This window comes from Carassius gibelio, chromosome B3 (assembly GCF_023724105.1).
Source record: "Carassius gibelio isolate Cgi1373 ecotype wild population from Czech Republic chromosome B3, carGib1.2-hapl.c, whole genome shotgun sequence".
NCBI classification, from domain to species: Eukaryota; Metazoa; Chordata; class Actinopteri; order Cypriniformes; family Cyprinidae; genus Carassius; species Carassius gibelio.
Window position 1 is genome coordinate 14,462,110 of NC_068398.1, and position 24,392 is coordinate 14,486,501.

The 24,392-nt window shown below is 38.2% G+C and overlaps 1 protein-coding gene across 4 annotated transcripts in view; it reads left to right on the forward strand.

The window, feature by feature from the left end:
* LOC127951780 (protein sidekick-1) overlaps positions 1-23,691 on the forward strand; it is a 285,662-nt gene extending 261,971 nt beyond the window's left edge. The window contains exons 31-45 of one of the 4 annotated variants that reach the window (XM_052549813.1): positions 1,104-1,207; positions 2,528-2,598; positions 3,282-3,414; positions 6,473-6,529; positions 6,990-7,091; positions 11,417-11,532; positions 12,336-12,522; positions 13,914-14,051; positions 14,406-14,567; positions 14,817-14,942; positions 17,245-17,409; positions 20,589-20,726; positions 20,929-21,049; positions 21,343-21,475; positions 22,121-23,691. In XM_052549813.1, coding sequence (XP_052405773.1) covers positions 1,104-1,207; positions 2,528-2,598; positions 3,282-3,414; positions 6,473-6,529; positions 6,990-7,091; positions 11,417-11,532; positions 12,336-12,522; positions 13,914-14,051; positions 14,406-14,567; positions 14,817-14,942; positions 17,245-17,409; positions 20,589-20,726; positions 20,929-21,049; positions 21,343-21,475; positions 22,121-22,393 — 2,026 coding nt within the window. In that variant the 3' untranslated portion in view covers positions 22,394-23,691. The remainder of the gene's footprint in view (positions 1-1,103; positions 1,208-2,527; positions 2,599-3,281; positions 3,415-6,472; positions 6,530-6,989; positions 7,092-11,416; positions 11,533-12,335; positions 12,523-13,913; positions 14,052-14,405; positions 14,568-14,816; positions 14,943-17,244; positions 17,410-20,588; positions 20,727-20,928; positions 21,050-21,342; positions 21,476-22,120) is intronic. The other 3 variants (XM_052549814.1, XM_052549816.1, XM_052549817.1) reach the window with 3 other exon arrangements.
* Positions 23,692-24,392: the final 701 nt, after the last annotated feature.

Below are 24,392 nucleotides of genomic sequence, written 5' to 3' on the forward strand. Positions count from 1 at the left end.
GGTAAATGAACAAATTAGAAATTAAAGTGAAATTGTTTCTACATATTCCCTTTACTGTCAAAATCAAGAAATCAAAATCAAGAAGTTTTGTGCCTGTGATTTTCAACACAGTGGTTGAAGAACACTAATCAATAGGGCTGATGTGATATTTATGAAGTGTGTTATTTTAATAATTTAAATCATTAATATGTTGATGTTTTTTTTATATAATATTTATTGAATTATACTTAAACTGCTAGACAGTTTGGCTGTTCAATTATGATAACAGTAATTGTTTATTACTTATTTTTTCTTTAAAATTGTATTGTAAATGTATATATAATTCATATTTTGTATATTATATAACAAATAAGAATAATGTTAGTATATTTTAATAATATTTAATTAATTGTATTTTTACAATTTTAATTAATCTGTATTTTTTCTCTGTTCTTCAATGTCTGCTTGTACTTCATTGAAAATTGCTTGAAACTTGGTATTTATGAAACTTGAAAATTGCTTTATCCGATCCCCAACTGTAAGTCATTTTGGATAATAGAGTCTGTTAAATAAATCTAAATGTAAATGTAAACTTTAATTCAAATTAGCTGAAGAAGTCTAGGAAGTTTGTCTGTGCAATTATGACAAAAATAGTAATTGTGATTATTTATATAGTATATATTATTATATTAATATAAATAAAAAAATACATATATTATTAAATAATAATATTAATATAATTTATAATTTAAAAAATAATTAAATCTAATTAAAATACTTATTTTTCAAATTAATTGTGCAGCCCTATTAAACTGCATTCCCTGACATAATTTACCACCACCTCAGTAGTTCATAACATATTTCTGTTTTTGTGAAGTGGCGTATGCTGCTCTCATGTCTCTATATGAGCGTGTTTCGTATCTTATTTCCGTCCTCACCTCTCTGCCTCAAGTGCTTTAAGATAAAACTCTGTAATTGCCAGCGCGTGCCCTTTGGGCTTCAATGGATTGTGTCCCTGACATTTATAGATACTAGCTCATACATGCACTGCTGAGCCACATCATTTGTGATGGGAAAGGTCTTTGTCCAATATGAGAGAGCTCATGAGCTGTGCAATCCCTCAGGCTGAAACCCTTCACTTCATACAAGCTCAGAATGATGGCGACTAATGACGTCGGAGACAGCAAGTACAGCCAAGAGACGGATGCAATTACCACTTTACAAGATGGTGAGTAATAATGAGCGCGTTGTATCTACTGGCTTTGGTTGATGCGCTATTGATTCAAATAAAAGTCATAGAGGAGCTACAGTCTGATCTGCACCATTTACTTGCAAGCTGAAGTCTTGAAGCTGATTTAATTCTGTCATTATTAACTTACCCTTATGCTATTCTAAACTTGTGTGACTTTCTTGGGTTTTTCTTGGGCTCAGTGGACCACTAGTGGGTTACAAATGAATTCATAAATGCCTTTGGTCTCTTGCAATGGGACCATCATAAATGGGGATCAAGGGCATCAAAAGTTTGTAAACCCCTGGTCAAATGACTCAAAACTTGCTAGTAGAGAAGACATTTGTATTTATGACAATAGGGCTTTTCACACTTGCAATAGTTAACCCTAGGTCATTTTAATCCTATTTTAAACCGAATCCTGGGTTATTTTGCTTCATGTTTCACACTGCTCATTATTTACCCAGGGTTAAACCTGGGTATTCATATTCTGACATGTGTCTAAACCCTGGATTAACATTTATTTGTGGTGTCACTATATATATATATTGCCGACTGACATTTTCCTCAATGGACTTTTCTGACTATAAAAGTCTAAATTAAACGGTATCTTCTTTACTCCGGTTTATATATTTTCTGCCACCATTTGACATTTTTCTCCTCAAATTGAGATGATTGTTTATACAACTGTGACTGTCCAAAGCACATGAATGTGAGGCACATGATTTGGTGTCTGTTGCTAACCGTCTAGCTGTAACATTCAAACATTTAATCTTTTCAAACTGTACAAGTTTGGCACCGCAATGCAGGTGTAACCTGAGTTGTGTGAAATGTTTTTTGTTTGTTTGTTTCTCGCAGAACGAAATCTTACAACACAATATGTAACATGATCATATCATACGATAACATATGATATCATATGGTCAAATACTTTTAAAGTACTTTTATACTGCTCATTTTTGAGCTTGGACCCACCAGTCCTTGAAACACCAGTTCATGTATTTCCCTTTAATTGCATAGAAAAAGATCGGTATACATTGCCGTTAGAGTAAAATTACTGAACCTAAACATAGGAACATGATAAAAATGCTAAATTTAGATAAAAAATCTAAAACAGCACTTATATATATATACTGAAAAGGCCAGCCTTCAAAAAATCATTCTTTTGTGTTCCACAGAAGAAATACAGTCATACAGGTTTAGAACAACATAATGGCAAGTAAAAAAAAAAATGACTGTATTTACTGAACTAAGAACTTGCCTAATGGGATTTCTTGTTGTTTATGTGAACTTATTATCAAATTTTCTGTGCATCTGCAGTTCCTGATGAATCGCCCACAATTCAAGCCGTGAAACCCTCCACGACAACATCGGTGCTGGTGCAGTGGCAGGTACGCTAATGCCGGCCCACCCCGGGTCGAGTGAACTCCTGACCCCCATTAGTTTATCTGATAGCCAGATAACAAACCGGCTCCAGCCTGTGAGAAGAGTAGCGGCATGTTACAGGCTATCACTAGTGAAATTACAGTCCTGTTCTGTTTAATGATCTGACTTTTGTCAATAGGTAGCCTCGCCTCACTTTGAGCAGCCTGGCATGCATCGCTTAGTATTCCTCGTGCAGGTTTGCATAAATTAATGACATTTGGTATTGACACATTTACAGAGCTCGCAAAGGGCTTCGCCAAGCCCAGGATAATTAATACCCACGCACGACAGCGATCCTGCAATCTGAAGGGATATTAATTAGTAGCTGGAACCTTTATTCACTGACCTCTGAGTCCCGGATCTTCTCACTACTGTCTGTTTTATCACCAGAACCGTAGGCCGAGTTGATTACGCTCTGCTCTGAGCTTTGTTAATTACCCACTGACTGAATGGCTCAGAAATTAAATCCTCATCTTTTATTTATCTGATCCGTTTGACAGCGTGCATCGCACACGGAGACACGATGGGAGATCAGTCAGTGCTGTCTGTCAGTTACGGCCGGGACGGCTTTTTATCAGGGTGTGCTTTAATAAGGACCGTGAGAACAGCTAGCGGAATGTGACCTTTAATTTAATCTGTCCCTTTGCAGACGCCCAAGGAGGAGAGTGTGAATGGGGTTCTGGTGGGCTATCGGCTCTACTACCGTGAGCTGCAGTATGACAGCGCACCGCAGGAGTCAAAGAGGGCCGTCAACAGCTCCTTGCTGCGCACCGAACTGACAGGTAACTAGCGGGAGGAGGCTCTCCTCTTGAACCAGAAACGTCTGCACGCAGGCGTGATTTATAGCTTGAGTGCTTCTTTGAACACTTTAACCCATTCCACTTATTGAAAAAACAACTACACTAAAGTAAGGCGAGTTTTGACGCGAAATGACGAAATTCACATTAGTGCTGTCAAACGATTAAAGGGATACTCCACTCCAAAATGAAAATGTTGTCATTAATCACTTACCCCTATCTTGTTCCAAACCCGTAAAAGCTTTGTTCATCTTCAGAACACAATTTAAGATATTTTAGATGAAAACCGGGAGGCTTGTGACTGCCCCATTGACTGCCAAGTAACTTACTCTGTCAAGGTCCAGAAAAGGATGAAAGACACCGTCAGAATAGTCCATCTGCCATCAGTGGTTCAACCGTAACGTTATGATGTGATAAGAATACTTTTTGTACGCGAATAAAACAAAAATAACTATTGTCAACAGTCTCCTCTGTGTCTCTCCACGTCACTCAAACTGCCCACGCTCTTCTGTGTCAGCCGCATCACAAGTGTGACCTTGACAGTGTAACTTACTTGGCAGTCTATGGGACAGTCTCATGCCTCCCAGTTTAATATCTTAAATTGTATTCCAAAGACAAACAAAGCTTTTATGGTTTTGGAACAACATTGGGATAAGTGATTAATGACAACATTTCCATTTTGGGGTGGAGTGTCCCTTTAATCGCGATTAATTGCATCCAAAATAACAGTTTTCGCTTGCATAGTGTATGTACTGGGTATATTTATTATGTATATTTAGATACATACACATACATTCTGCAAGCGAAAACTGTTATTTTAGATGTGATTAATCACGATTAATCATTTTACAGCACTAATACACATTAATACACTGAACACTGCGCAAATCAGTTGAGTTTGAGGGCTATCAAAGCGTTAGGATGCTCGTCCTGCCTGCAGTTAGAGAATAATTTTCCGACGGATGGCTAAGCGTAGGTGAACTCATTACGCGCTCAGGCTGTGTAAGGTGCGGAATCATGAGTTTGAGCTCAAGTGTTCGGCACTGAGCGCCCCAACGGGCTCTTTTTCCGCAGCCCGGATCCGGCTGCTAAATCTCCTTTGACAAATTGGACTCAGCAGTGTTGACAGCATTTAAATGCACAAGCTCGGAGCAGCCGAGCACGGAGGCATATTTAATTCCTTTCCCTGTGTTCTGCACCGGTCAGGGCAGGAGTGCAATATCTCTCCTCTGCTCTCCACTCGTCTTACATGTTCAAATCTGAGGTCTGTTAAGTGCCGAATGTGCCTCCCTGCTGAAATCACCCTAAATGCCAAGAGGAAATTACCGGAGCTATGCTCTATTTGTTCAGGCTTAACAGCTTACATTGAAAAGTTAGCAGCTACTCCAGAAGCTAACAAGGTCTCTGTCACTTTCTAGAGCATTCTGCTAAAGCCAAGTCAGTTTATGTTACTTTATTGTGCTGATTTGTTTGTATGTTTCTATAATTGTTGTTTGTAGTGTGCTGTCGGACAGATACAAAGATTTAGTACAAAATCTTCTGGATCATGTGACATGAAACAAAGCTGAGTCATTCTTGTTGAGCATTTCTTCTTCCGTCTGGTTATTGATATGCTAAATTAAATGCTAATTTTTAAATAGATTTAAAATAGATATTGTATCAGGTTTTTACAACATTATCACTATAAAGTACACTTAAAGGGATACTCCACCCCAAAATTAAACATTTGTAATCAATCATTTTCCCCCATGTCGTCCCTATAAAAGCTTTGTTCTCATCTTCAGAACACAATTTAAGATATTTTAGATGAAAACCGGGAGGCTTGTGACTGTCCGATTAACTGCCAATTAACTTACACTGTCAAGGTCCAGAAAGTATGAAAAGCATCTGCCATCATTGATTCAAGCATAACGTTAAAAAGCGACTAGAATACTTTTGACACGCGAAAATAAAACAAAAATAATGTACAAAAAGTATTCTCATCGCTACATAATAATACGGTTCAACCACTGATGGCAGATGGACTATTCTGACGATGTTTTCATACTTTTTTGAACCTTGACGGTGTAAGTTACTTGGCAGTTAATGGGACAGTAACAAGCCTCCCAGTTTTTGTCCAAAATATCTTAAATTGTGTTCAGAAGATGAACTATGCTTTTATGGGTTTGGAATGACATGGGGGTAAGAGATTAATGACAAAAAACTTTATTTTGGGGTGGAGTATCCCTTTAAGTAAAGTATCACTATAAAATACACTCAATGTTGTGATTGCTATGCACTTCTGGCATGAAAAAAGTGTCAGTTTATTATTATGTTTGAATCCCTTTTATCTATGAAAAGCTATACTAATTATAACATATTTGGTGGGAAAAACAATAGCACAAGCATGAGCAAGTATTTGATGATTTAAGTAATATTGTGTGATATTTCTTGTTTCTTACTTTACAACATTCCTTGTTTTAATGACATTAATATAAAATTATAATTATAAAAAAAGTTTAATTCTCCGTCACTAAGTGATCTCTTTATTTTTAACTATTTAGGCACCTGTTTGTCTGTTATTCAATTATTCGTTGTAAAAAAGTTTAAGTGTCTGAGTTTGATGAGAAGATACTTCATGAAGTCTAAAGTAAGATCATATAGAAGCCCTTTTTTAAAGCTACAAAGGCATATTTGTTTAAGTTACAGCACTCAAAAGAGACTGTATAAGAGGAATGACCAGATTTTTCTTTAATTTTACCCAAGTGATGTTGGATCAGTATGTGTTCAAAAAGAAATCTTATTAAGTCCCTAATGCTCCCTAGCTTGTGATTTAGTACTGTATATTGACCGTTGAATCATTAATCACTGACTGGCTTTGGTTTCTTGCGGGTTTTGATTGGAGCGCTAGATGAGCATTGTGGAATTTCATCAATCTCTTGGTGAAGTGTGTGATGAGCAACTTTGAAAAGCAAAGATTTACTGCCATGATGAAATATCCCTTTGATTTGTGCTGCTTCTTCAGTAATGTATTCCTCATCATTTGCTCTTTCTCCCTCCACAGCCAAAAGCACTGTGAAGACTGTCAGCAATCCTTCATTAACCGAATTCGAGCTAACACGTAAGTTTCATTTAGCCATCTTTCTCATTTACGTCATTCTGCTTTGAAGTCCAAAATATTCAAAGTCCCTTTGGCAAAGTGTGTAATCCCTAATACTCTTCCTGTTCAGAGAACAAGGTTCTTCCTCTAATCCATCTACTCTGACCAGGAACATTCTGGCCCCGAGATATTCTCAAAGTGAATCCCATTGCACACCACCTCAGACCTGAGACTTGCATGTGCTCTCAGTCTCCCCCATACCATCTCATCAATACTGTTCAAAGAGTTTGGAAAGAGTAATGCCTCCGAGATCACACCCAATCTGTTCTGTATCCACACTGATATGGAACAGTAGGTGGTTATCTCAGAGATGTTTCTACCCAGATGTGTTCCCATTCTTCTTATCTGCTGTGTCAAAGCCAAGATGTGCCTTTCAAGCACCCTTATGGATCTTCTGTTTGTAATTTTGAATTCCCATCAGAGCTGCAGAAATATAGACGCTATGAAATTGTGATGACTGCCTACAACGTCATTGGCGAAAGCCCTCCAAGTTCTCCGGTAGAGGTGTTTGTTGGAGAAGCAGGTAAGCGATTGTGTACAAATAGATATAAAACATTTTTAATAAATAATTTTTTAATTCTTAATTTATCAAAATAAATATTTTGTTTGCAAATATATATATTCCCAGAATAGCTGTTGCTATGGTTTATTTTATTTATTGATTGAATTTTTTTCATTTTTTATTTTGGCAAGATTACCTTGAAACTATAAAGTGTACTATATATAGTTCAACAGTTGCTATTTTGTTTTATCTAAGTTTATTTTAGTTAATATCATCTGAAAACTATAAGGCAATGTAATTCCATAATTGCTATAAGTTAGTGCTGTCAAATGATTAATCACGATTAATCGCATCCAAAATAAAAGTTTCTGTTTACATAATATATGTGTGTGTATGTACCTTTATTTATATATATATATATATATATATATATATATATATACATACATACATACAGTATATTTTGAAAATAATTACATGTATATATTTATATTAATATAATTGATATTACACGCACGCACATATATTATGTAAACAAAAACATTTATTTTGGATGCGATTAATTGTGATTAAGTGTTTGACAACCACACTATAAATTTATAAAGACAGTTTTGATGAAAAATGTATATTTGATATTACGTTTGCTATGCACTTCTGGCATGACAAATTGTTGTTAAGAAATACCCAGCTGTTTCTTCATCAAAAGTTTTGAAGCAAAAACATGTTTGATTAATATTGATAATCATAATAATATCCCTTTGATCACAATAGCTGTAGCTATTTTATTTATTTATTTTTATTTATTTATTTATTATTTATTTTGGCAATATTACCTTAAAACAATGTGTTGTATATAGTCCAACAGTTGCTATTTTGTTTTTAGTTTAGTTAATATTATCTGTAAACTATAAGGCTATGTGATTCCATAACTGTTATAAATTCATAAAGACACTTTTGATGAAAAATGGTAAATATCCAGTTCCAACAGGCCCCACACTTCATCCAGGCCATCCTTATTGTTGAGCCCTGATGTGAAGGGGATTATAAGCTATCTTGTATTTTCTAAACCTGCGCAGTTTGAGAACATAATTCAATGGTTATGGGGACGGCTGAGTAGACTTTTGTCAAACCCAGACCAGCGTGCTTTTCTGGCATCATCCCACCGGAGAACCAGTTTAATGAGAGAGCAAATTCACAGTAAAACATCTCTGCCGCTCCACCCTGACAGATGTGGTGATGACCACTGTCGATGAGATGGAGGCCTGCGCCGTAATGCTCTCCAGGAACAGGACAGCATGTGCTCTGTCTCCAGTCCTTCAGGGAATAAGGCATGACATGAGTTGACAGATATGAATTGTGTTCCCTTAGTGGAGTGGCATGAAGAGGGAACTTGAGGACAGAGGCCAGAGCCATGGTGGGCTTCTGCCTAATGTGACAGAAACACAAACCCACCTGATGGACTTGGTTTGAATCCATTTCTAGACTTTAGGATGTGTTTTTGGATCAGTTAAACCACTTTCATATAAACCAAACTCAAATTCAAATTGAATTGTGGACACAAAGTGCTACATTTACCTTATTTTCACTTTTGTGTGAATCTAAATATGAACTAAAAAATATGGCTATTACCGATAACCATACAAAGTGCTGCTTCTAATTATTTTGTTATGCAAATGAAAGAATGAGATATATTATACACTGTATACAACACATCAGTTTTAAAACATACAGGTATACTAATTAATCATTTTCAATCATTTCCAATACTGAGGTTTATTATTATTATCATTATTATTATTATTATTATTATTATTATTCACCCCTATAATATGAAATGTATCATAATAGTAATTGTTCTAATCCATTATTGTTTTTGTTTTAAATAACAACAACTACAAATATATAGATGTGTGATATGATTATGATACAGTTATGATACAGTAGATTTGAATGTATTTAACATTTCCATATCAGATTGTATAATGGGAAAGTGAAATTAAAAAGAGATTTGGGACTACTTGATGTGAATGCATCAAAAAAAAAAAATTTGTTTTTCAGTCTTCCAAATTTTTGGTCCGATGTGAGTTTGCTTCTTTTAAAGAGGACTTGAGGATGAGGTGCTAAGAGGACCACATGGATCTGGAGTGCTTGGAGATATAAAAAGTTGTCTGAATAAAGGGTTTGCTGTTTCAAGCTCCCTGTTCTTCCCTACCTTACAATCAGGCTCCTGCCAGCTAGCTTGTACTGCCGAATTGTAAAGTGCTTTTCAATTTGAGTTCAAGTTGTTTTGTTACTAAAAACAGTCATATTTTTTCGGTATATTTATTGAGCTGAATAATACCCAGCTGCCTGGCTGAAGAGCCGAGCGCTTCGTCTAATGAGCTGCCAAAAGAGGAAGCCCGGATATGACATTCCAGCTATTCCACGGAAAACTGATAATTGTTGTGCTGTTTTATTGGGTACGCCCCAAAAGAAAGGATTTTTATCACTTACACAGGCCGAGACAAATCTATATTCACGCGGGGCATCTCATATGATCAATGAAAAGGCCTTTAGTGGGAAAAACAATCCTCCCACTGCTAGCAAATAGATGCATTACGTCCGCATTTCAAACATATGCTTAAAAGTATCGAGCGCAGGCAAATTGCTACAAATGCGAACTGTCGTTTTTGCTGTTTAATTCCACTCCAGCCATGCTAACAGGCTGACGCTGCACAGACAGGATGTTGTCAAGGCTGCACAGTTTTGCATTTCGCCCAATCATTGGCAGGATTATTTATGGAATTCTAAGTAGCGTTTCTGAAGTAGTGCCACAGTATTAATAAAAGCAGCCGCGGTGAGAGTTTTGGCAGGATAGGGTGTGCGTGCACGTTTTATTTTTTACCTGTTTCACCACTTTGCAGCATTTTTGGCCTCCTCTCATAAGAGGTTTAATGAAGCAGAAAATATGAATCTGTCATAAAGAACTCAAGCAGCTGGCGGAGCAGGCGGGGTTATCAACATCAGGTTATTAACAGTATCATTAGAAGGGGCCAGGCGTGGAGATTACTCCCAGCAGCAGGAGGGGGGGACAGCCAAACAAACAAATGAATTTCCCTCTGATTAACGTCAGGTCGGCAACATCTGAAGATACCCTGAGAGGGATCAGAGAGATGTAGGCTGGGAAAGAGAGGCGGAGAGCGGGCGTGAAGGGTGCTTTGCCCTCAAAGCTTCTGCTATCCCAACGGCCTAGCTCAGGGTTGCCAAGTCTGCTTTTTTTTCCACGGAACTGGGTTGCTTTTAAACCGTTGCCACGTTTTGATTTTTTCTGTTTTTTACTGCTGGTTAAAACTTTGATATGTTGCAAAAATGGCTTATTTTGACATATTTCCTCTTTAAATGTGGTTTACACTGGTGTCAAAGCTTTTTTAGCTGGTCCATTGACAGTGCTGTGACATATGGAGTTGACATCAATATGTAGATCTTACTTGAAATGTTGGGTTTGGGTTAGGATGCTTCCTGTGTAGACAGCAAGACAGCTCACTTAGATGTTGGAACTGAGCTTGTCTGTGCTTTATTTTAACAGCTCATTCAGTCGAGTCTCTTTTGAACCCCACTGTCCACAGCTGTAATTCATTCCCGCTCATAAATGATTCAGCCCGCTTCACTACACGTAAACTCGACTTTCAAGCCCCTAAAATAGACGAGCTGTCATGCTAGCTCTGCTTTCAGGTTTGGTCTTATTAAATTCGCTCTTTCTTTTTTGATGATTGCTGTGTCTGGGTTAGCTGCATCTGCTGCTGTGATTTATGACGGATGGGGATTATGTATTCGTTGCCCCTTTAATGAATGACATTTAACTGAGACACAACAGAGGGCGGCAGCCACGCTGGAGTCTGTGTTCATCTGATATTACTTTTCCACTGGCACCAGCTCTTGATCAGGAACGGATGTTTCCACTTTGTGTGTACACTGACTTTTTTGGATACTGTAGTTCATTCAAAAATGACAATTCTGTCATCATTTACTCACCCTTAACTCGCTCCAAATCTGTATTTTTATTCTGTTGAACACAAGAGAAGATATTTTGAATAACGTTGGTAACCAAAGAATTGACGGTAGCCATTGACTTCCATAGTATGGAAAACCGTCAACTCTTTGGTTGCCAACATTATTCAAAATATCTTCTTCTGTGTTCGTCAGAGGTGAGAATGTCAGGTTTAAAAATGGTTTCAGATTGGGCACCAGCACCGAAGCAGCATGAGTGAAACTCATTTTTCGGGGCACAGTTGATGTTTTTTGTAGTAGTTAGCTGGAGGTATTGAGTGTGATGATGTATTTACAGTATCTCCTCTGTTCTTTCGTAGCTCCCTCCGTGGCTCCTCAGAACATCCAGATCAACACTTTGTCATCCACACAGCTGGAGGTGCAGTGGGAGCCGCCCCCTGCCGAGACCCAAAATGGCATCATTCAGGGATATAAGGTGACACCCCCGAACCACCCACCTCGTCCAGTCTCTCTCACACTCTTATTATCCGTCCTCTTTTTCTCCTCCCCTCTACCTCTGTCATTTCAAGCTCTCTAGGGTGGAAGAATATCTACAATCTGTTTCTTTTGTCTTTTTTTTTCTCTCTTATATTCTCCACAGATTTTACTGAGTTAGATAATGGCGCCAGACAGTATGTTTTAGAGAACTGCCCATTTGGGTGAGGGTTAACTGAATATCTGCTGAAATATGCATGAAATTGATATATAAAAATGTCCTGGCGGTAATATGGCAGATTCATGTTAACGCAGAGATCCCTGTTGTTTCGTTTAACACTTCAGTTCTAATGATCAGTGAAGAGACTGTAAGCTCTCTGTACATTTCACTAGTGTAATATAACTATAGTGGATTGAATAAATTAGATTATAAAACAGACTATTGTGCTGAATGCTTGTAATGAATGCCAATACAGCATTCCAGATGTGCTAATATATACAATCTAGTAACATCGACAGTAACATTCTAATTGGTCCATTCAGTTCAATGTTCCCAGCCAATCAGATTCATGTACTCATTACAATTTACCAGTATAAACCGGACGTACTCAATGAATGCTCGGCCTGTGTGCTATGCGTGTTCTCATCATATCCCACCACCTCCCCAGCACCACCTGCCAAGATCTGCTACAGAACATCCTTCTCTCTCTCTAACAGCAGCAGGATGTTTCCTTTTCATTTTATTAGCCAAGCATTGAGCAGAGCAGGTCAATTTGTCTTATTCAGTCTATTTGTTGCCTGTAGATTCTTTACTGGGAGATAGACAATCAGAATGAAACGGAGAGAGTTAAGATTCTCTTCCGGCCTGAAACCAGCATGAGACTGAAGAACCTGACCAGCTACACATACTATATGGTCAAGCTGTCCGCCTTCAATGCTGCTGGAGACGGTCCGTTCAGTGAGCCCAGGAGGGGGCGCACTCTTCAGGCAGGTGAGCATCTGCACAAATCATCCTAACGGCCATTAAACTCCCATTCACATTGTGAATGCTCTGACCTGAGCACAAACCGTTACACCTTTTAAGGCAAACTATAAATCGGAGCACAGAAAGTGTGCCAAGGGCAACACGTCCACTTCCATATTGTGTTCTACTCCATGCATGAAAACCAGGTCGACACCTGATCATATTTTGGAGAATGCTGCGTTATATCACCGTTGCATCATTCACATTAGCAATTCATGTGTTCTGCATTAAATCATTCACTCTATAAATGTTGTCGTAATGAATTACGCACAAGCAGGGAATGATTTGACTTCAGGCTCCACCTCACTGAAATGACAGGGAGGGGCTCGTTACCCACAAGTCACCTAAAAAAAAAACATTTGAAAATTATTCAAATGGTCTCGATGTGACCTCATTTGTTCAAACAGAGGAAACTCACCACCTCTACCTCTCTTTGACATTTCCTAAAGCAAGGAGCTGCATTTGTGTAAAAGAACAGATTTGCATAGCTAGCACTGTAAAATCACTGAGAGAGTGGGGTATAGTCACTTTTATAGATTTGTTTTTATTTAACATATTACGTCAGACTCTGAAATTGGATTGGATGTGCCACATTCAAAGCTGTTGGAAAATAGGCAATATATGTCACTCCTGTGACACATACCCATTCAATTTTATATTAATATGCTTTTTGTAAGTTGTTATGATGCGTAGCAACTGTAAACACCCTATAGTTAAACTAAAAACTTTACCTAAAAGCTTTCAGTTGATTAACACTAAAATGTATAGTATTTATTAAACATTCACAGCAACTTCTAACTTATTCAAATAAAGATTATTTGCTGCAACATCCTTTTTGACAACTTAATTATTAAAGCTCTCATTATTTAAACAAATTCATGAAATTTTCTGAAACTGAGCAGCAATTATTGTGATAAGTTAAATGGAAGGAAGCATCTTTTAAGTTATGAACAAAACAACAACATTATTAGTCACATATTCCCATTTCGTACAACAAATAAGCCTCTTTCCTTTAAATATTTTTCAATAATTCCATGATCCATCAAGTGAGAAAATGTGCTTTCCATAGATATTAAAAGTCATTTTAGTTTGTTCATTTTATCTTACTGCTTTTCATATTTATGTGCTCAGTCAGTATCTTTTGTTTTTTTTCTGCTTCTTTTGAATGCAGTATGGCTCTTTGAAACAAATTAAATAATTTGATTTATAATACGAACCCATAATGTGGTCAAGATCTTCATGTGGTTACATTATGCATCAGAACACTGTGTAATCATGGTAAAAACCCTGGGTTAATGGTGTATTGCTTTAACGTAATCTGTATTAGTTGCATTGATCAAACGACACGATTCTCGCAGCCCCCAGCGCTCCCAGCTTCATCAGTTTCTCCGAGGTGACCAGCAGCACTCTGAACGTGTCCTGGGGTTTCCCGCTGTCCCCCAACGGTGTGGTGGAAGGCTACAGGGTGGTATATGAGCCCAGCGCCCCTATTCAAGGTCTGCATGTCTCCACTGAATCAGACAGTGGCTTTTTTAACTTCGCTAGTAGTGTTTTGATGTTTGGTGATGATGTGATGCGTTGTTAATAGAAAACTCATTTTCTTGTTATTGTTTCCATAGCTCTGTGTTGAGTTTTCTCAAAGCCAGAAGCAGAAACTGTCTGACTTTAATAATATTTCTTAATGTCAACATAGTTTATCGCACATAACTGGAGTAATTGATTTTGACTCGCTGTTCCTAGGTAGGAAGATGCTGCTGCATTGTAATGTCTGTGTGAATAAGAGGAGTCGGCTCTTGTGTGGTAGTGTGTAATTGTGCAGTCTTGTGTGTGTGTGTGTGTGTGCACATTAGGTGTGACTAAAGTGGTAACGGTGGATATCCGTGGCAGCTGGCAGCGCTGGCTGAAGGTGCGTGACCTGACCAAGGGTGTGACCTATTGCTTCCGCGTGCAGGCCAAGACTATCGCCTACGGGCCTGAGGCAGAGGCCAACATCACAGCGGGTCCTGTCAAAGGTGAGCTGCACATCCAAACAAACACAACAACAAAAACAGATCAGCAAACCTCTCAGGGTCGCTGAGCACAGCTTACATTCCCCACTCCTCGGCGAGAGGTGTCAGAAATCCAGGCTGTGAAAAAACACCTGCATGGATCAATATCTCACAGTGTTGTAGGCGTTTGGTTTAGCTTTAGGCCTTCACTCACAAGGGTCGGATCGCTCGCCTGTTCTTCTCAGTTCACTGCACGCTCTCCTCTCTGTTTAGGGTCTCCTGGATCTCCTGTAGAAATGTCGATCACAAAGACAGGATCCATGCTCAACATCCACTGGACACCAGGAGATACAGGAGCAGGACATGTGACGGGCTATGTGATCGAAGCACGGCCATCAGGTACATCACTCAAAACCTGCTAATAATATATTCACTATTTCAGTGAAAATTCACTATAAACATTTCAAATATTTCATTTCAAAATCGAAACCTTAAATTTAAAGCAGCAATTAAACATTTAAGCAAAATCTAAGAAGTGCCAAAGTTCTTTCCACTTTGTTAACAACCAACCAAGTTGAAACCTCGAAAACCTCTGAACTCTCAGTGATCTGATATTTAAATAAAATCTCAATTTTAGATGAGAAATTTAAACTTTAAAAAACTAAATACTTCTAAAATGCAGTTTTACATTTTGTTCATAGTTTTATAATTTACTGTATGTAGTAATTATTTTCATGTAGCATCATTACATTTAGATTTCACCTGGGATCATGTGGAGAAATGTCTTTTGCGATCTTTTTACCACAGATCTACCGACAATTTTTTACCAGCCATCTTTATTTTGCTTTTTTTATACAAATATTGTTGTTGCTATGACAAACATGTTTTTCTTTTTTTTCTTTTATTATTATTTTACATGTATTTATTTTTTATTTTATTTTTTTATTTTTTTTGCATATTTTTTCAATGCAGGTCATTGTATCATTCACTGCATCATTTTCAATATCATGTATTTCCATTTTGGTGGTTTATTGCCACGTTTCCACCGAAATTACTCAGAACAATTGTACCAGGAACTTTTTTTCCCCAGGAACTGTATTCCCCCAGACCTGTTGCTTTCTGTGTTTCCACTGCGGTCTAAAGTACCGGGAAGATTAGGCAAATAGCCTGTGATGTAGGTCTGCGCGTTTCTTAATACAAAGTACGCACATTTTGGACTTGCATCCTCGGTAGTTCAGACTTTGTACACTTTCGGGAGTGTGATGTCTGTGACTATGCAAATCCGGTAATTCTGCAAACAGCAGCAAACTTGATAACATCAGTCAGCTCGACTTGGCTACTGCAATTTTCCTCTCTGTATATTTACAATAAAACGAAATACCACTGCCTCCTTTCGTTTTCATTTGAACGTAATAATCGCAGCAGAAATGTACTTAGTTCAGGGAAATGTGTAAATATACAGCCATTACAATGAAACAAAATATTATATTAAATTAAATGTATGCATTTAGCAGACGCTTTTATCCAAAGTGACTTACAGTGCATTCAAGCTAACAATATTTTCCTAACATAAGTTCCCTGGGATTCAAACCCCCAACCTTGTGCTTGCTAACGCAGTGCTCTACCACTTGAGCTAAAGGAACACTAATTGCCTCTTTTTATTTTCATTTTAACATATAGATAAATTGAACACTAACCAAAGATTACCTGTTAGATTCACCCAAAACGAATTATATTTTTTTTAACCACTAAAGAGACATCAGGGCCAGCAGCGAATGTCAGAAGGTCTAGCCGAGGTAAGGCTGCTCTCTGTGGATACATAAGCACTGAGCTCCCGCTGATCGCGTGGAGCTCACGTCTCCGAGATCGGCAAAACACATTTTTAAATAGGCGTCGTCTTTATAAATAAACCACTAATTTAAGTTTTAAACAACTACATTCTCACCTGAAATACTTTTAAAATTACATTTCATGACACAATAACAGTTATATTTTGAAAATGATCCAAAGAAATGGTGGTTGAAATCACAATGCTGCGTGAACTCAACCAATCAGCATGTTTAGCAAGTTCAGCAAGTCCCGCCCCCAAACGTTCTGGAACTTTGAAAAAGTACCACCTCGCCAGCAGGGACTTTCTGAGGGGCATTTTTTTACCCAGAACTTTATTTAGTTCCTGGTTCCTGCGATGGAAACACACAGAGTACCAGCCCAAAGTCCCTAGTTCCTGGGTAATGTTCCTGCGGTGGAAACACGGCTTATGTAAGAAAAACATAGCCATCCCAGATGAGCTAAAAATTACTAAAGAGCGAGATTTTATTTATTTATTTATTTTAAGTATTTTGTTTAATTTTTTTCCGGTTCAAATCGTCATATTGCATTTCCTAGAAACGTTATCAGTCAAAACGAATTTCTACTCACATTTGGCACCCGACGAGTTTTAATTTAGGAGTCCGAATGCTGGTCTGAAATAATCTACTGAACATTTGCTTGCCGTTGTTACTGGGATGCATTGGTATAACTGCCCTTTCCATGTCATCATGGTTTCATTCACATTGAACATCAATGCTTGTCAGGCAATGAACCAGCTGCTAGCTGCTGTCTTGATGTCAGCGTCTGCTAAGTGAAATGGGACACAGTAATGAACTTAGTGCTTCCAAGTGCATGATGACATTTTCATTGGAAGTGACCTTGCTCTCCGCAGATGAAGGGATGTGGGATACGTTTGTGCGGCACTTGCCTCCCACCAGCAGCTCTCACTCAGTGAGTCTAGACCGCCTGCGGCAGGGTATCAGCTACCAGTTCAGAGTGCTGGCCGTTAACGAATTCGGCTACGGCGAGCCGAGTGCGCCCTCTGCTGCCATGTCAGGTAATTACACTCTCTTCATGGCCTCCTGTACTGAGTGAGATGAGTCATCTAAGAGATTTTGACAGAGTGTTGCATCAGTCACTGTTAGTATTATTTAGCTCTAATGTGACTTTTACACCCACATGAACTGTTTGTACCATGTCCTTCTGGAAAAAGCTCCTCAAGTCTTAATGAAGCTTTCAGACATGTTTCATAAACGTCGACTCATGCTTCTGCTAAAATTTGGTAGGATGAATAAAAATACCAAAAAAGTTAACTAATTGTAGACGTTTAGTTAGTGTATATGTGTATAAAATGAATATGTGTAGCTCAGATGAGGAGTGAGTCCATATTGAGTTCTCTGATTTGTTTTCACACTGTATACAATACATTAATTTGATAAGCAAAATGATTTAAAAAATCTAAAAGTAAGTTTATGCTTAAAACGAAAAAAAGGAATCGACCAAGTGGATAAGAAAAAATAACATTATATGAATAGTTCACCCAAAAATGTATCACCCAAGTCATCCAAAATGTAGGTTTCTTCAGCAGAACAAATTTAGGGAAATTTAGCTCCTAAACACAAAATTCTCAAACGTTCTATCTAACTAAGATTATCTGTTAAAAATGAAGAAACAAATTCTTCTACATCTTGGATGGCCTTTTTTTCTTCTTCTCCTTTTTGGATGAACTGTTTCTTTATTTCAAATGGAAAACTGTTTTTTTCTTCCCCCATTAGCTTTTTTTTTTTTTTTTTTTTTTGAAAACAAGACTTAATATCATAAGTCATTTATTTTTCAGGTATTATTAATGTATAGTGTCTTGACAGTAGATGTCTGTACTGGAAAACAACACAGAAATACTGAATATATTGATTTTTATAGATTTGTTTTGCAGTGCATTTGTGTGTTAGACATGTGGCGGTTCTCTTTTGCTCTTATAAATGTTTATCATTGGGATTGCCTTGTTTTCCTGTGGTTGAGCAACCACATCCTGAACTTGTAACACATGGACTCTGAACTACCAGTCTGTCCCCTTATCACAGACAATACCTCCAGTTTCTGTCTCATTGCTATATAAGGAAATTGAATAAATGTAACTGGGGTCATCTAGAGGCCAGTGCCTTAAAAGGAACCTGAGACTCGATTTATTTGTTGAACAAATATAGTGAGGACCTTTGTATCTCTGAATATTGTAGTCGAGTAATAATCACTGAAACAGTTTCGAGATGTTTACTTAGTCTCATCACAGCGACTGTCACATGTTTAGTTGGTTTATAATATCACAAATAATAAACAACAAAGTCAGGTTTCATTGTGGCTTTAACCTTGACCTCGTCCGTGACAAAGCGTGGATTTGAAAGCAAGATTTCAATGTTACCCTCTAAAGTTATACAAACAAAAAAAATGAAGCTGTCATAGAGCTTTCTTCTTTTGTCTTGCTCAGTCTTTCTCTTTAACCATAGGCTAGTGCTTTCAAGAAAAACTGCCATGTTGCCTCAGCAAGTAATTAATGCAGTGTGGTGCAAGTCCTAGAGGTCTGTTTGTACACGAAAAGCAGAGTATGTTATCAACATCTCACATGTCATGGGACTGAAATATTCATACCACAGGCATGCTTTAATCTGTCTGTGAGCTGATGTCACTGCCGCTCAGTATTGCTGTCAGAGAAGTCCATCAGCGGCTGTCACATATGACTGGAGAGATCTGGCACATTTAGGCCATGCTCTCCTTTGCTCTAGAGCACTAGAGATGAGCAGATAGGACGCGGGCCAATAAACATGCATCATATCTAAATATGGTAGAAGATCACTGCTGCTTCTCTCAAGTAAGAAAGCATCTTCCTAAGTTGAGGGCTATCAATAATACTGTTAAATTAAATTTGAGTAATATAAAGGATTGTCAGTTACTTTTCTAACACCCTGTTTACACCTGGAGTTAAGATGCATTTTTAGTGATCCGATCACAAGGTCAGCCCAGATGCATTATTGTTTACACCTTTCCTTAACGTGTGTTTTTTTTTAAAACTGGACCAGGAACAAAACAAAATAGTTACAAAATAAACGCTAAAATGAAATTGAGCAGCAGCCATACAGCGACTCCAGTGTGTATGTGTCTCTTTGTGTTTGCACTCTGAACAGCATCAAAGGTTTCTATTAACAATGTGTTTTTGTAGCATTGAACATTGCAGCCAATGCAGATATATCTGTTGATTTTTATTTATTTTTTTTTTTTTTTACGAAGTCGCCAGTCCGTTTAGTTACTCAGAATCCACTTACCGCTCAGCACTGCTGTTTTTTTTTCAGTCTGTTCACTCATGTTTATTCTCTCATTATAATAAACAAAGTGTAGATGTGATGTAAATAAAAGATATATTGCTTTTCAGTGATTATTAAAAGCCTTGTGATCAGCGTGCCAACATACAGCGCCGTTGCGCTATGGGTGTCCTGAGTTCGAATCCCAGTTCGAGTTCCTTTCCCGATCCCATCCCCCTTCTCTCTCCCACTTCACTTCCTGTCAGCTCTTCACTGTCCTATCATAAACATATATGTGGGTTGCTTCACTTAAAAAAGTTTGAAAACCACTGTTTTAAAAGCATTTCCTGTGACTACTTGTGTTTGGATTTTGTCCCCTCTTATTTCGTCAAGCTCTACATCACTTTGACTGGAGCACCAAGTGCGGCACACAAGTACAATTGAATAAATGAAGCCGTTACCCTGCTTACGAGTGGGAAAGGAAGGGAATAGAAAGAATACGAATGGTAGCCACAATTTCAATCGGTGTGCTTTTGGCCCAAAATAGCAAAGTTGAAATCTTGGTTTTGGTGCGTGTCTGCAAAACACGTCCCATTACTCTCACAGGTCAGGTCAGTGGACAGTGACTAGGCAGTCTTTTGTGGCGGTTGAAACCACATGACCACATGAATGTCTACACTACAAAAGCAATACAGTCGAATAATACAGTACTACTTCAGGAAGAGGTCCAAAGTGGACAAGCCTAAAACCTTTTAGACTGTTGTTTACACCATTATTTAAGGCTGTTTGATAACACATGTTCTACACTACATGGTTTCATTGAAATCTTTCAAGTCTGACTTCCCAAAATCTGCCAAAAAAAAAATCATAATGAAAAAATTGTGAAAATTTCAACAATGTACATTTCTTTATTTCTTTATATTCCAATTATTTTTGTCATAAACAGGCCAACAGGACACCCCGTTTTATGAGGAGTGGTGGTTTCTGGTCGTGCTGGCGTTGTGCGGCCTGATTCTGCTGTTGCTGGTGGTTTTCGGGCTCGTCTTGCACGGACAGAACAGGAAGTACAAGAGCTGCGGAACAGGTGACCTGAACCAAACTTCTTCAGTCTTCTCAGGACACATCCATCCTCCCTCACATAATCATTATATGCTGTAAATTTGCATACATACTCATCCAGATAAACACATCCGCCCACTCAGACTCCCACGCCATCCAGCAAACAGCGATTAAAGTTTAACCCAGGTGATGTTTTTGCTGGGATGATGATATGCTGACTGCTGTAGGTAAAGCTGTGTCCACGGTGGAGGAGACAGTCACGCTGGACAATGGAGGCTTCACGGCTCTAGAGCTCAACAGCAGGCCCGTCCATGTCAAGGGTGTGTTCCTGAGGAAGAACGGCACAAGGTACTCTAACCACACAGCTTATATGTGCGTCATCTGATGAATTCACTCCACTCATATGACTGGAAATTTCATGTTCCCCAGACAGATTTCACAACAGCTTCAATAAATTTCCCAGATTAGCTAACAGAATGCTGTTTGGTTTGAAAGTGACTTTCAAACTGCTTTATAAATTGAAACAGTACTGACAATCAATGCACTTTAAGTTCCTACAGTATTACACAGGGTTAGAATAAAGGGAGGTAGGCTTACCTCTGACGCCACATATGCCCTTACCACTTCCTTTTGTCTCCAAGCAGGTCCCCTCCCCGACCCAATCCAGCCGGACTACGCTATTCTGACGAAGACATCTGTAGCAACTACAACGGCATGGTTTCCACAGAGAGCACCGCGCTGACAGAGAGGCCTGCAGAGATATCAGAGTCTGAGGTGGAGTGATGCATATCTACCCAATTAACCCTTCGCAGAGAGTTTGATTGACAGGCGATCTGACCAGTCATAATGCCAAATCTCCTATTTTTGTCTGACAAGCCAGACCGGAGAGTAGATTAACGTTGGTGGATTTGAACCTGAATCGTGCTGTGTATTGACGTCTTTCCCCCGGTTGAAACAAGATACCTTCTGGTGTTCATTCATGTTTATTTCATGATATAACTAGTAAAGAGGAAGAGATGACCGGTTCACGTGCTACTTGAACTAATTAGGCACTACAGTGATCCGTCATGACACATTAAAGAGCCACAAAACTGTATTAATTGTTTCAATTTCTCTAAAAAAAAAAATCACAGACTTTGAAAGCTGAGACTTTGCTTCATATTTATAGTAACCTGCTCTGTCTTGTGAGTTTGTTCTTTGCTCTGCAATCTATTCTTCACCGCGTGAGAACATGATGTGTGGTGTGAGAGCAGCATGGCTTGTCGGACGTAGCAACTTTAACGAATGAGGGCGGGGGTTTTTTTTTTTTGCGAAGGGTCGATTGGGGGTTTTCTTTGACCAGCTGACTTTCCATTATCTCTTGCGTACAAGATATCGCAAACAAGTGTGTGATTTCCCCTCTCGTATTTCCATGATCAGGCCACAGACAGCGAGTGCGAAGAGGAGCCGATCAAACACTCGTTCGTGAATCACTACATGAGCGACCCTTCATACTTCAACTCGTGGAAGCGGCAGCAGAAGGGGCTGAAGCAGACGCTGGCCTGTTCCTACGATGAATGTGCCAGCGGGGACACCGAGTCCTACTATCAGACAGTGGTCACACAGCACAGCGTTGGCGGGGTCTACACCCCCGCCGGCCAGCCCGCGCCAGGCTCACGGACTCCCGTCACAGGCTTCTCCTCGTTCGTGTGACATACAAGAGGACCCCGACCACGACCACGATCCCTCTTTGCAGCTCGGACGACATAGTTGCAGAGGAAATTCTCTGGTTTCGCACAGTACTATCACCACGAGCACTACAAGAGACATCACACGTGACCGCTCATCGAGTTGCTGGATCCTGAATGTACTCGATCAAGCTCATTATTAACAGAAGGGGAGATGAAAATAAAAAAGATTTTTATATGCCAATACCGAAGACTAATCAGAGTTACTGGTAATGTACGTGTCCCTCCTGTTTGCAGCCCTTGGTTGTGAAAGATGCATAAATGACTGATGTTTTAATGAGCAGGATGCAACAGAAAACACCTGTACATGTGACAAGACATTCCCGCTCTAAAGAGCGCCATATATTCACACTTAACATTCCTGCCCTTGCCACATTGAAAAGAACTTAAGGAAAAAGCTAAGTGAAAAACACGCTGTAATTACTGTATAGTCTTGTCTGAATAATCTCATCACACTGTCGGTGTCGCTATATATACACATGTTGCACTCGAGATCGTAAAGGTCATGAAATGTAAATCTTCTCTAATGGATTTGATTCGCGTTCATGCGGCCTGGATAATGAAGCACGGATGTTTTCAGTATATTCTCTATAGACTCACCAGCAAGAAAACCTGCGGAGGCTGTCAGAAGAAGCCAGACAGCTCTGGTTCCCTGCCTCTGTGTAATCAGACGGTGAGACAGTGCCAGATGTGTTGTGATTTGTGCCATTGCTCATTCTCACACATATCAACAAGTTCATAGTTTTTTTTTTTTTTTTTGTCTTTTACTCTTCTTGTTTTGTTCTTGTCTGTTTGGCCTCACTTAGGAACTGCAATCACTCACTTGAAATTATTTAATGAACGATTGTATGAATTGTATGTGAGGAGATCGGTATATGCGGTTGCTTTGCACATATGTTCTGCACTTTTGAGCCATAAATATTTCAGTTTTCCTTCTTTTGATTGAATATTTGCTTTTTTTACAGGCTTGTAAAAAGTGTAATTTTACAGTGTGATTTTAGAATTAATTTGTAGGAATTTTGTTGTTCACTGTAGTGTTCTTCAGAAGTGACGTACAGTAGTTCTGTTGTTCTTTCACAAGACGTATGAATTTTTGCAGTTCTTGAAAATGCCAACACAAGAAGTACAGTAATCAAACAAGAGTGTACTGTTATGGAGATGTTTGTTTCAATCCCACCAACTGTTTTAGCACAAGTGTATGTCATGGACGTTCATGAAGTAAAGTTTTTTTATGATAAATTAAAGGTTTGTTGTTCACTTAAATGCCTCCAACCGCAACGTCATCTTGATAATACGTCAACATGCACACTAAATCATGACAGAAAAAAAAGCATTTAATCAAATCATAACTTGTATCACAAATTAAATCTCTGTTAAATTACCTTTTTTCAGCACAATTTTAACTAAACTGTGACTATTCACGAGACACATAACTGTAAAGGTAACAAAGCAAAACAAAAATAAATGTTTTGCAAAATAATCATCATCATCAGTGATAAAAAAAGTATATATGAAAATAATAACTTGGACTGACCTGACATGAACGAGCAACATCATTATCCTAAAATCACTGTTCATCCTTTCAGATAAAATCTGCATTCTTTAAATAATTTTCTCTGGTCTTGAATGTGGTTTTGTGTTCACTCAACCAGCTATTAAAAACATTTATGTTACTGGACATCCCAAATGAAACAAAACTAGCGTCAATATTAATAACCTTTGTTTAATAATTAAATACAAGCTATAATAAAAAAAGATCTTCTGATCTTCATTCATAACATTTCATATATATATATATATATATATATATATATATATATATATATATATATATATATATATATATATATATATATATATATATATATATATATATATATATATATATAGACTGTTCTCAGTTGCACTTTTTGACCAATGGGTGTCACTATTACCTGTTAAAATGCAATGAAAAGACGCCTAAT